The sequence below is a fragment of the Megascapheus bottae genome, chromosome 1, assembly GCF_031878675.1.
Source record: "Megascapheus bottae isolate mThoBot1 chromosome 1, mThoBot2.hap1, whole genome shotgun sequence".
Taxonomy (NCBI): Eukaryota; Metazoa; Chordata; class Mammalia; order Rodentia; family Geomyidae; genus Megascapheus; species Megascapheus bottae.
Window position 1 is genome coordinate 24,011,123 of NC_143509.1, and position 13,984 is coordinate 24,025,106.

At 43.2% G+C, this 13,984-nt stretch overlaps 1 protein-coding gene across 1 annotated transcript in view; it reads right to left on the minus strand.

Moving 5' to 3' along the window:
* The window catches only part of Slc7a14 (solute carrier family 7 member 14), a 59,858-nt gene extending 46,342 nt beyond the window's left edge, over window positions 1-13,516 (minus strand). The window contains exon 1 of the mRNA XM_090338713.1: window positions 13,210-13,516. Within this exon, the coding sequence (XP_090194839.1) occupies window positions 13,210-13,516 (307 nt within the window). The remainder of the gene's footprint in view (window positions 1-13,209) is intronic.
* Window positions 13,517-13,984: the final 468 nt, after the last annotated feature.

Consider the following 13,984-nt stretch of genomic DNA (forward strand, 5'->3'; position numbering starts at 1 on the left):
TGGGGCTTGAACTTGGGACCTGGGCACTCGCTGTTCCTGGGCTCTTTTGCTCAAGGCTAGCACTCTACTACTTTGAGCCATTGTTCTATTTCTAGCTTTTTGGTGGTAAATTGGAGATAAGAGTCTCACTGGCTTTCTTGCCTAGAGTGGTTTTGAACCATAATTTTCAGATCTCAACCTCCTGAGTAGGTAGGATTATAGGCATAAGCCACCAGTGCTAGACAATGTAAGTATGTCTAAATAGGTATTCTTTTCACCTGGAAGAAAGAAATCAATGCTTATTCACATTTGAATGTTAATTACTCTGCACATCCCCATTAGCATGTAGCTTAGTTTACTTTGACTAATTCCCTACCTACTTACCAACTAACTTAGCAATCTGACTTCCTACTGGTCTTCTATTATGTGACATACATTGTTAAGTGCCCAGTGAATTGAGCACTGTAGTCAATCAATGCCAGAGACACAATCTGCAGGTAAGGTAGACCTTAAAGCACTGATTCTCCAATCAGGAAGGATTTCATAAACAGCTGTCCCATCCTCTTAGAAGTTAATACTACAGAGAATTTATGAGGTGCTTTTGGAGCCTAGTAGGCAATGAAGGTGGCTGTTGGCTGGTGACATATTATTTGGCGCCTGGAGAAGCAGGGAGGAGGCAGAAAAGTGGGGCGGGGAAAGGCTCTTGAGCTGCATCTTGAAGGAAGAGTGAGGATTTGCCCATCAGAGAAAAGTTGGGAGCAAGAGGAGGGTGGGGCTAGAGGGGCAGGTGCAGACCCTGTGGGAATAACCCAAGGTAGGGCACAGAAGAGGCTTGGGTGACTCATGGGTGGAGACCTTTTTAATAGATGGATAGCATCTACCTCCAGAAGACTGTAGTTCACTTTCTTCTTTAATTGAAAAGGTGGAAGGGTCTGAGGCTGGCCTGCTCATAACCTTTTCCTCCTCATGCTTCTTCAGAGGACCCCAATCCTTCTCTGTGGACCCACAAAGCAATACTGAGCCGGGGAGAGGAGTGGGGCTCAGCTGCTCATCCGTCTTATTTCCTGTCTCATAGATGGTGGAACTGAGCCCCTGACCTGCAATTGCATATTCATTTAATGGCAGAGCTGGGGCTAGAAGCAAATCTCCTGATACCCAATTCCAGTCACTGGCTAGTTCGTTCACATTCATTCACTCACTTAGCTGGAACATTTGTAAAGCATCTGTATGTGCCTTTGTTGGGGCGGGGGTCCTTATTGTCTAATGAGAGGTGTTTCTAAAGGGAAGGAGAATACCAAAAGATCTGAGCTCATGGTGGAGGGGGTTGTTGAAAGACCTGTATTGTCTGCTCTTTGGTGTCATTCAAGGTTCTTGAGATGTACAAAAACTTAGCCATTTCCAAACAGCAACAACAAAACTTCACTCTTGGATGACGGACCAGGCTGATTTAGCCAGTGCATGAAGTGATTCATCCTCCATGAGGTCATTAGCTTTCACATGACAACGATCAGCTATCTCCCAGCCACAGAATGGGGTCTACTGCTAGATCACATTAATGTGACTTGCCACCGAAGCCCAAGCTTGTCTTTAAAAATATCCTTGCCATAAACTTTTTATATTTTTCTCAGCAGCACATGGAACACACTCCAAAATTGATAATAGTTCATACAGAAAACCTAAGCAGATACAAGAGGACTAATATAATCCCATGCATTCTATCAGACCACAGTGGAGTCAGATTAATTCTGAACAATGCAGTCAAAGTCAAAAAACATTCAATCACATGGAAACTGAACAACACACTTCTGAATAACTCCTGGGTAACAGATCAGATCAGAAAATAAATTCAAAACTTCCTTGAATGCAATGACAATCAAGAAACATCACAAATGAACTTCTGGGACACAGCAAAGGCAGTTCTAAGAGGCAAATTTATCACACTAGGAGCACATATTAAAAATACAGAAGAGCATGTAAATAACCTAAAAAAAAACCTGAAACACCTGGAGGAGCAAGAAAAAGTTAATTCTAAAACAACTAGAAGGACAGAAATAACAACAATAAAATCAGAAATATCAGAGATTGAAATAAGATCTACTATACAAAAAATTGATAAATCAAAAAGTTGGTTCTTTGAAAGAATCAACAAAATAGACAGACCCTGGTAAATTTAATCAAAAAAAGGAAAGGGGAGACTCAAATAAACAAGATTAGAGACCCCACGGGAACAGTCACAACTGATTTCCAAGAAATTCAGTCCATAATGAATAAGTACTACCAGGGCCTATATTCAAAGAAACAAGAAAATCTAGTAGAAATATATGATTTCTTAAATAAATATAGGCTACCCACACTGAACAATGATGAAGTAAACAAACTGAACGAACCAATCTCTTACAATGAAATTGTGGAAGCAATCAGGGAAATGTCAACCAAAAAGAGCCCAGGTCCAGATGGTTTCACCGCGGAATTCTACAAGACGTTTAAAGATGAAATAACACCTATACTCTTGAAACTCTTCCGAGAAATAGAAACAGAAGGAGCAATACCAAACTCATTTTATGAAGCTAATATTACTCTCATCCCCAAACCAGGGAAAGACCCAACAAAAAAAGAAAACTACAGACCTATCTCTCTAATGAACACAGACGCAAAACTCCTCAATAAAATATTAGCCAACAGAATCCAGAAACAAATTTAAAAAATCATACACTATGATCAAGTAGGCTTCATCTCACAGATGCAAGGCTGGTTTAACATTCACAAATCAATCAATGTAATACATCACATTAATAGAGCTAAGGCTAAGAATCATATGATAATTTCTCTGGACGCGGAAAAGGCATTTGACAAAATACAACATCCATTCATGTTGAAAGCACTAGAAAAAATAGGAATAAGAGGTACATTCCTCAAAATAGTTAAAGCCATATATGAAAAACCTACAGCCAGTATTATACTAAATGGTAAAAGACTGTACCCATTCACCTTAAAAACAGGAGCTAGACAGGGATGTGAACTCTCTCCACTTCTCTTCAATATAGTGCTGGAACTCTTAGCCAGAGCAATAAGGCAAGAAAAGGACATCAAAGGGATCCACATAGGGAAAGAAGAAATTAAACTATCCCTATTCACAGATGACAGGATCCTCTACTTGAGTGACCCCCAACAAACTCCACTCCCAAACTTCTAGAATTAATAAACTACTTTAGCAAAGTGGCAGGATACAAAATTAACCTTCAGAAGTCAGTAGCCTTCTTGTACACCAACAATACACAAACAGAAGGCCAAGAAAATGATCCCATTCGCAATAGCCCCCAAAAGAATAAAATACTTAGGAATATACTTAACCAAAGATGTAAAGGAATTATTCAATGAAAACTACAAAAGCCTAATGAAAGAAATTAAAGAGGACACTAGGAAATGGAAAGACATCCCATGCTCATGGCTAGGGAGAACCAACATAGTGAAAATGGCTATACTGCCAAAATTGATATACAAATTCAATGCAATCCCCATCAAAATCCCAAAGACATTCTTTACTGAAATAGAAAATATAATCCAAAGATTCATATGGAACAAGAAAAGACCTAGAATAGCCAAAACAATTCTAGGCAAAAAGAGCAATGCTGGAGGTATTACAATACCAGACTTCAAACTCTACTATAGAGCCATAATAACAAAAACCGCTTGGTATTGGCACAAAAACAGACCAGAAGATCAGTGGAACAGAATAGAAGACCCAGAAATAGAACCACATACCTATAGGCAACTTGTATTTGACAAAGGAGCCAAAGATATACAGTGGAACAAACACAGTCTATTCAATTATTGGTGCTGGCAAAACTGGGCAGCCACATGCAGAAAACTAAAAATTGACCCTAGCCTGTCGCCATGCACAAGCATTAACTCAAAGTGGATCAAAGACCTCAATGTCAGACCAGAAACTGTGAAACTGCTACATGATAAAGTAGGAGAGACACTGGAACTCATAGGCACAGGCAAAAGATTCCTGAACAGAATCCCAGGGTCACAACAGATTGGAGAGAGACTCAATAAATGGGACTACCTAAAAATAAAAAGTTTCTGTACAGATAAAAGCATAGTCACAAAAGTAGAGAGACAGCCAACCAACTGGGAAAAGATACTCACCAACAATACATCTGCAAATGCTTAATATCCAGTATCTACAGGGAACTCAAGAAACTAATCCCTCCCCCCAAACCCAATAAACCATTCACTAACTGGGCAAGGGAACTAAAGAGAGATTTATCAGAAGAAGAGTTTAAAATGGCAGAAAAGCATATGAGAAAATGTTCATCATCTATGGTCATAAAGGAAATGCAAATAAAAACAACTTTAAGATACCACCTTACCCCAACAAGAATGGCCAAGATTTTGAACTCAGACAATGACAGTTGCTGGAGGGGTTGTGGAGAAAAAGGAACCCTACTACACTGCTGGTGGGATTGTAAACTAGTTCAGCCACTCTGGAAAGCAGTGTGGAGGTTTCTTAAAGAACTGAAAATAGACCTTCCCTATGATCCCGCCATACCACTTCTGGGCATCTACCCTGAACATCATAACCCATGATATGATAAGGACACCTGCTCAGCTATGTTCATCTCTGCACTATTCACAATAGCCAGGTGACGGAAACAATCCAGATGCCCTACTGCCGATGAGTGGATACAGAAAATGTGGTATATATACACAATGGAATTCTACATAGCCAACAGACAAGAAAAAATAATGGCATTCGCAGGGAAGTGGATGAATCTAGAGCAAATCATGTTGAGTGAGACAAGTCAAGACCTAAGGAACAAAAGGCGCATGGTAGCCTTAATATGTAGCTATTAAATCCAAAGAGTACAAGAGCGAGGACTCAATATCTGCATACCCCAATGCTATGGACATGGTAATGGAAATAAAAACATGACTATATAGATATAAAAACCTATGACTCTATAGATATAATGTTTTATTTTCTAAAATTAATATGTTTCTATGACATACAAACCCTTAGCCTAATTTAATTAAATTCTAAATACTAAGTCCCAGTGATTGTAAATAGAGATTCCCTTCTTGAACACTCGTTTGATAAACCTGTCATTTAAAATATGATGTAAAAATCAACATTAATAAAGGAAAAAAATATCCTCACCATGTGAGACCTATATACAATGGAATTTTATTCATCCATGAGAACGAATAATATTATGTCATTTGCAGGGAAATGGATGGGTCTAGAACAAATCACATTATGTGAGGTAAGCAAAGCTCAGACAGACAAACAACACATGTTTTTTCTCTCATATGTAGACTCTAGATCTAAAACCCAACTAGGCATGATAACATATACAGAGCTCAATGCATGTACACACAAACTGACTAACAGATGGTATACTTAGGGGAGGAACCCCCTAAGGAATAGTGCAACTCCTCTGAACAATTAATGTACTCTTTATTAAAATGAATACCAGGAAATGGAAATATGGTTTTTGGGGGGGTCAAGGGGTAGAGGGGATCACAGGAATGGAAGGAGGAGGGTGAGAAAATTCAGTCATTGCAGTCAATTGCATGTAAAAGATGAACTATGCATCTTGTGGGTAGGGATGGGAGGAGGAAAACAGGTCAGAACGAAGGAAGAATAACATTGTCCAAGAAGCATTATAGTCATAACCTGACTTATGGAATTGTAACTTCTTTATGCAACTCCTGAATAATAATGATGATAAAATAACACTAAAAAGTAGAAAAAAAATTCCTCATCAAACATAGGTTTGGTTGAGATGGCTGTTATGAATTTTCTTTATTTTGATAAAGCATCTGTCTTCTTTTATAAATCCCCAGCAAGGCTAAGACATTGTTGCTTACATTGCTGAAGTGGCTGGTCCTGCATAAGTGTAGATTAGGAACAGGATGGGAGGAGAAATCACAGGACCTCAGAGAGAAAGAGAGTGTGAATTCTCTTGGAAGCATTTGTGTTTCTTCATGGATTCCAGATGGCAGGTAATGAAGTGTCTCCATCACTGCTGTCTCCCTTGAGAAGGAGGTTACTGCACTTGGAGCAATACCCAGCTAGCAGCCCACTCACCCTTGTGTCCTCTTCCTTGGCTCCTGGTGCGTCAAGGGTCTGGTGGAGTTCTTCTTTAGGGAGGGATGTGAGGCTCTCCCTATCCCTGTCCCTGTCCTTCTTCCTCTCCCCAACCTCCCCCCCTCCTCTCTTTCTCTCCTACCTCCTATCTCTCCCCCCCGCCTTGTATACCTAAGCAATCTTGCTTACCCCGTTGCCTGTCTGGGAAGCCAAGGCAATTTTCACAAATGTGTCTGGGAGAGAAGCAATTTGTCTGGGCCTGCCAGTCAAAGAAGAGACTTACGATTTTTCAGCCAAAACAGAGTCCAGGTGGACAGTACCAGCCGTGTTCAGGGGAGGAGAGTGTGATCAGTCAGGGAGAGCACCAGATCGTTAGTTATTGAACCTGACAGTGCTCCAATGAAAATTGGGAGGGAACGGAGGGCTTGTGTGTCCTCTGAACCACAACCTCTACAGAGCAACATTTGAACAAGAAGTAAAGACACTGTGCTTATGGCCAGAGAAATGACTTCTAATATGGGGCAAGGAAGTGGAATAATTTACTGATGGAATATGTGGAGAGCCAGCTCACTCTCTTCTCTAGACAGTCTTCAAGGAAAAGATTTCAGAGATTATGGTGTTTTCAAATATTCCATTGTCTGGTCACATTACTGTTAATCATCATCAGAGAGGTGCTAGCCACCAGCTTAGAATCACGCCTGTAACCCTAGCTACGCAGGAGGCTGCGATCTGAGAATCACAGTATGAGGCCAGCCTGGACAAGAAAGTCTATGAGACTCTTATCTCCAATTAACCAGAAAAATAAAGAAAGAAATAAAAGCTTGGGGGACAATGCCCAGGCCCTGAGTTCAAGCCCCAGGACCAGCACAAGGGGGAAAAAAAAAAAGAAAGAAAGAAATCCTCAGTTATCTGTTCCTTGAGTTAATCTAATTTGGCTCAGATTGGTCCTTTCCAAGTGTTAGCGCCCTCAGCTGGAATACAGCAGCACTCCTGCCTACTGGGAAGGCAGTTTGGAGTCTTCAAAGGAACACATGGACAGTTGCTAGCCTAAGGTAGGCACTTCTTCAGTGGCAGCTGCAGATTTTCTTTAGTGGTGAGGGAAAGGAGTCTCAGAGCTGCAGTTAGCAGAAACTTCAGCAGCATTTATGCCAGAGCTTTTGCCTTAGAGGTGAGACAAGAGCAAGGGCAGGTATATTGAGACTCATCTAAAAATTTAGGTCTGGTCCACTGCCTGCTCAATGCACTTCCATACAAGAATCTGGAAAAGTTCCTTCTCAGGTTTTATCTGGAAAGTTAAACTAAAACCCGTGACTGAGCCTGGTGCCAGGAGCTCATGCCTATAATCCTAGCTCTTTAGGATATGGAGACCTGGAAGATCAGAATTTGAAGTCAGCCTAGGCAGAAAAGTCTGTGGGACTCAATCTCCAATTAACCGGTAAAATACTGGACCAGTGGCATGGCTCAAGTGGCAGAGCACCAGCCAGCAAGAAAGTTGAGAGTGTGAAGGGCCCTGAGTTCAAACCCTAATACTGGCACAGGAAGAATGAGAAAGAAAAGAAAAGAGGAGAGGGAGAGAGAGAGGGGAGAGGGGGAAGGAGAGGAAGAGGGGGAGCGAGGGAGAGAGAGAGAGGCAGAGAGAGAGAAGGAGAGAGGGGAATTGTGAAAGTGGAGCAATTTCCTAATTTCCGACAAACCTCTCTTTGGGTGAGCTGGTACCATTGTCTGATAATGGAGCCACAAGGGTTTTGTGTAGAGAAGACAAGGAGAATGAGAACTGAGTTGAAAACAAGCAATTCCCTATCACCCACCCAAATATTTTCAACTCCTCCTTCTCTTTCTCAGGGAGCAGACAATGGCCATTTCTTAAGTAGCTGAATATTGTCTAGAGAGAACTCGGCTGTATGAGACTGGCACAGGAAGAACTCTGCACACAAACCCTCCCCCAACCCTGCTGCCCTATTTTCTGAGAGCATAATGGGTAGTATTAAACAGGAGAGCCTTGAGGACACCTGAGCCCCCTGTCATCTCCTCAGCCCATTTGAGGAGCAAGTGAGACTGAGATTCCATGGGAGAGCTACGTGTCCCCAGCCGGCGACTCATCACAGAGAATCCATTGGTTACAGCTCTTCTTTGTCTTTCTTTCATCTACTTTTCTCCTTCCTTGGTTCTCCCTGTTGGGGAGCTGGCATCCAAAGGACCTAAGGATTCATTTTGTATTTGAAAAGAAAGTGTTGCCATCTGCTGGTCTGTGGAGCAGAAAGGTGGGGAGCCTGTTGAGTGATTGGAGGCTGTAGTGTGTTTACTTTTCTTCTCACTGACACAATCCTGATTGCAAGTTGGCCACCCTTACTGCATGCAATGGCATGGTGGATTGTTAAGAGAACAATGATAAATGGACACGTTGACATGTTAGTGACTTCTTGAAAAAGGCCTTTTCTTCTCCAGGGAAAATATTGAGTGTTCTTGATTTACAGTATTCAGCCACATAAAAACCTCTCACCATTAGAATATCCTTAGAACTGTTTGCATTTTTGTATGTCTCACATATAGGAGATAAATCCTTTTCTTTCCTTTTTATGTTGGTGGTGGAGCTTGAACTCAGCCTGGGCGCTATCCCTGAGTACTTTTTGCAGCAGTATCCTGTTTATTTTCCAGGATTTTATAATATTATGTGCACTGATTTACAGGTTTTTGTGGCCCAGCCTAATTGGATGTTTTGAGGCACAATCCTCTTCAAGCAGGCTATTCCTGCAGTGAAGAGTAATTCATCTCAGCTAAGTACTTTCAGGGACCAAATTACTTCCCATTGTACATGGTTCTGCTGGAGAAAGGGTTGCAGGAGACACGCTAGGAGTTGATGGAGGGCTTCAGTTTGCAAGTAGTAACTGCTTATTTGCGTTAGGAAAGCCCTTAGCTTTGTTAGGTTGGGGACTGGCCTTATTGGTGGTAATAATAATAATAATAATAATAGGCATTATTGAGCATATGAAGCTCTTTGTACACGCATTTTCACAAATGGTTGTGATGTAGAAACTCCTATTCTATTCATCTACAGATGATATCCACGACAGACAGGTAATTGGAACTTCTCAATCTTTTCCTTACTTCCTGTGATGAGCCTAGGAAATGATCATGTATATGGCTAGTAGAAGAAGGGAGCAATGAAGAAAAATGCAGGTTGCTCAGCAGAAGACATGACCAGTCTGGACCTCAGAGCCATCTCCCAGGTGCCTCGGGGCTGACAGCAACACTTTGGCACCCTGGAATTTTTAACCTGCTTGGGAAGCTCTGAATTCAAAACGTTTGCCAAGTCACACAGGAGTAAGTGACAGAGCAAGGCTTAGAATAGAATTGTTCAGCTGCAGAAACTAATGTTGTCTGGCTCCAAGATGCTAGATAGGGTTGAAATGTGTGTATGGCAATAGGCTACAGGCAATAGCCTGTATTTTATTTTCCTTTATTTTTAGTACAAAAAGAGATCTCGGAGGTTTGATTTTGGACTCAGGCCTGATGTCCTCTTGTAGCATTCATAGTTATTTTCCAGGCTTCTGTCTTCTCTCTTTGTGTAGATGTCTAGCCCTTTGTCTTGAGTCCTTTCCTGACATGCTTGGACCAAGAGCAGGCAGTCAGACCCGCCCAGCGCCACACCGGGCACTCTCACTGGGCATTCTCTGCAGAGTGCATGAGCAGCAGATGGTGGGCCCAAGCCTTCCTGAGTTTGCTGGAGGAAACTCTTTTTCACTATCAGCAGTCTGAGAAACTGGTAAATTTCGGTGAAAAAAAATGTGCTCATCTTCTCTGACATCCTTTTTCCTAGGCTGACAATGGAGCCTTAGATAGCAGAGCTCCATGAACTTGACAACACCTTTCGTGTCAGGGCTGGCAGGTGTCAGAAAGACACTTAGCTTAAAAGATATTTGCATGGGGGGGAAGACCAAGACGGGGGGTGGGTGGTAGGTGGGGGAGAGGGTAATGGGTACCAAGACATGTGAAAGGGTATCAATGTATGTGAATTAATGCACCTTCTATCTGGCAAATATCATGTAACCCTTTTATTAATTACAATAAAAAATATATATAAAGATATTTGCATGATCTAAATTACAGAGGTTTTTGAACTTGCAAAGTACTCTTGTAATTCATAGCATAGGGTAAGGTAAGACTCAATAAACGTGAGGGTTTCTTTGGTTCACTGATGAGTTTTTCAGTTTGGGAGTGAGATCACGATTCAAACTCACCCTAAGGTCCTCTGCACACACCATCATATACAAACTTTGGGAAGAGGATGGATTGGGGGGTAGATAACTTGATGATAGGGTTAAAAGAAAGAGGTTGTAGGAGGAGATGACAGAGTGGAGACAGACTCCAAGAAAGTTAGAGATAGAAAACTTCAGGAACCACAAGAAAAGCTTCACAATATCCCCAACCTGACCTGGAAAATCATTTGAATATTTCAGACCAAATTGACTTCAGCAAACTGGAGGCCTTAGGGCTCACATACCCACCATATCAATGGCTGTGTTTTCCTTTCAGTTCCTCTCAACTGGGTTTGGCAATTTATTCAGAGCATTTGATACCTTACATCAGATATTTTTCAATCACATTGGCTGTGGCCAGGTGTTGAGATTTTGGTAACTATAGGTCAAAGTTACAAGGAAGGACTTATGAGAAAACCTCCTAAAAGAGGGGTCGACAAGCTGGCAAATGATCTGATTCCAGACATGTTGAACTTGGGCATGCCAGCTGGGGCTCCAGCAGCCATCTTATGTCTTAAAGTTACCTGCAGATTGCACCAAGCATCTGGATGGCAGAGTAGAAGATATAACAGATCGAGTTCCCAAGATAATAAGCCACAGTGGTTGCCCCCCACTTTAGATTTGTTGAACACAAGAAAGAAATTAAATGATCTCTTTCTCTTTCTAAGAGGGTGGGTAGGGAGTCTTGAGCATGAAATTCAGGGACTGGCACTCTCATTTAGCTTTCTTGCTCATAATTGGTGTTCTACCACTTGGACCATGCCTACAGTTTAGCATTTTGCTGGCTGATTGAAGATATTGTCTCATGAACCTTGCTGCTCAGTCTAGCTTCAAACCATAATCCTTGGTGTCTCAGCTTCCTGAGAAACTAGGATTGTAGCTTCTGGCTCCCACTATATTTTTACCGCACCATATTTTATTAGATGTCTTTTGCCAATGATTTCTTACAGAGACATGATTTTTAAAAATAACTGTATTGCGCATGAAGCAGAGGGTGGATTCTGTGCATATCTGCTGTCATCTAATCCTTATCCAAATGCTTTGAGAGACGGATTTGAAGGGTTGTGATAACTGCATGCATTTAGGAGCCATTCAGGCCTACATTATCCTGCTATTCCTTTTTAATAATATTAAAAGAGAACTGGAGCAGGGGTGAGAATTAAAACCTGACACTATTCTGCTCCTCAAGTTCCTAAGAGCCTCTTGAGGCTAAGAATGGCCAGATGTCACTGGAATGGTGGCCCAACTTCCTTTCATCTCCAGCCAACTAAATCAGAGAATGTGCATACGCTATCCAACCTGCTTCCACCCTCAGTCTCCTCACAAAACTGCAGATGAGAATTAGGAAGAAGAAATGATTTCTTTTATCTGGTTTATACACCGGGCAATTTATAAAAGGGCATTTGGGCTGGGTGTGGGCTGGCTGTGGCCTAGGGAGTTTTTAAAGTGTAGACGAGTCCCTGTGCGCGAGGAGAAAGGCTCAACCTCAAGTACTTTGTCTGACAAGTTGCCCTTACTTGGGAGGGCTGCGGGCAGACCTTCCAGGGTGAGCCTGGGCAGTGCTTGTGCATTTAGATCTTATCAAATGGTAGAGAAAGCAAACTCTCTCTCAGATTTGCTTCATGCTATGAAGTGGTTTGCAAAACAGGGGGTGGGGCGCATAAGGACACATGGCCAAGAAAAATCCCCCAAGATTCTGCTGACAAAAGAAATTTTCGTTTAAGTTTGTTTCCTTCTTACTGTGATTATGGCTGCTATGGTAGACAGGTGCTAGCTCTTGCAGACTAGTCATTTTCAACTTCCCTCCCTCCCATCCTCTCTCTCTCTCTCTCTCTCTCTCTCTCTCATCTCTCTCTCTCTTCTCTCTCTCTCTCTCTGTCCCCCTCTCCCTCCCTCCCTCCCTCCTGCCCCCCCCCTCATCCCTAGGCTCTACCCTCCTCCAACTGAAGTAGAATTTGGGGGAGTGCAGCCTTGGCATCCACATTTTTAAAAACTAGAAACAGAATTAGAAGAAATTAGAAGCAAGAATTAAAAGAAAATGAAAGGGAAAAATTATAAATGAAGGGAAAGTATTTGCAGAAATACACATCTACTAAAAAAAAAAAAAAAGTATAGCCATTCTGGGTTTTGCTGGTTCATGTCTGTAATCAAAGCTTCTCAGAAAGCTGAAAGGTGGAGATTGTGCGATTTGAAGCTAGTCTGCCCAGGACAGTCCTCGAGACTCCATCTCCAATGCAGCAAAATGCTGGACTGGAGGCATAGCTCAACTAGTGGATCCAGTCAGGAGCAAGAAAATTAGGCAGGATCATGAGACCCTGAATTCAAGCCCCCCCCTCAATTTGTATCCACAATATACAAAGAACTCATGTATTAAGAGCTCTACATTATTAAAAGGTGGCAATAAGAAAGCAATAACTCCAATTTTAAAGTGGGAAAAAAAAATCTAATTAGGCATACGAATGGCCAATGATCACATCAAAAAGAAACTCAAGCTCATGGTCATTTGCAAGGAAGAAGATGCTCTTCTGCTTATTTATTTGTCATTTCTCCCCACCCCACTCCCTTGTCTGTCTCTTCCCTGCATCCTTCCCACTGAGCAATTCCGGAGAGTTAAAATAAAACTAGAGCCATTAGAACATAACAGGGAATGAGAAACTGGGAGACAACTGTATCCGTATTCAGAAACCAAAAAAAATCCCACCCCAAAAAAAACAAAAGGAGAAACTGTTACCACCGAGTCACGGCCTTAACTCTGATCTCCCTGGCATCCAAGGCAAAAAGGGAGCGCAGCTCAAATCCTTCCCGATAGGAATTGGCCACTTCATACTTTAGAGAAGTAAGATCCAGCCCGCGGCACGCCGCAGCCGAGACACTTACCCGACAGGATGGACGCCACGGCGGCGATGATGAAGGACACGATGACGCCAGGCCCTGCCATTTCCTTGGCCACCAGGCCAGACACCACGTACATGCCGGTGCCCACGCAGCTGCCCACGCCAAGAGAGATGAGGTCCACGGTGGTGAGCACCTGGGCCAGCTTGGTGCCGTGGGCTGACGTGGCCCCGGCCGCCCCGTCCAGCATGGACTCCACGGGCTTGGTACGCAGGACCCTGGAGCGCACGGCGTGCCACGCCGCCCCCCACTGCACCCGCCGCGGGTCCAGCGAGCCCGGGAGGCCGCTCATGGCGGGCGGAGGGGTGGGACCGGGGCTGCGAGGCCTGGCTGGATGCGTCTGCAAGGGGAGACAGGAGGAGAGGCATGAGCGCGCGTGGAAAGCGAAGGCCACGTCCCACAAGGCCTGGTGGTGTCCGCCCTGGAGTAGGCCTCGCTGGGGCCTGCCAAGGCCTGGGGATGCCCGGGACACAGTCCCATCCGAGGATGGCATCCCACTAGAGGGGTTGCTTTTGAACTTGACTCGGGGCATGGAGGTATCTGCTTCCTGTGGTCCCACCAATGGCTGTACAAGAGGGTTGAGGTTCACCTGCCCATTGTCTATTACCTGTCCATCACCCTCCTGCGCCCTCCCACCAACCACCTGCTCCACCAATCACGTGCGTCCCCCGCTTCTTTTCCACCTATGTGCCTCGAGGATCATGATTTTATGGGTCCAGCTTCCTTTGCCATTCATCATCCCCTGTACGTTTCAGAATCA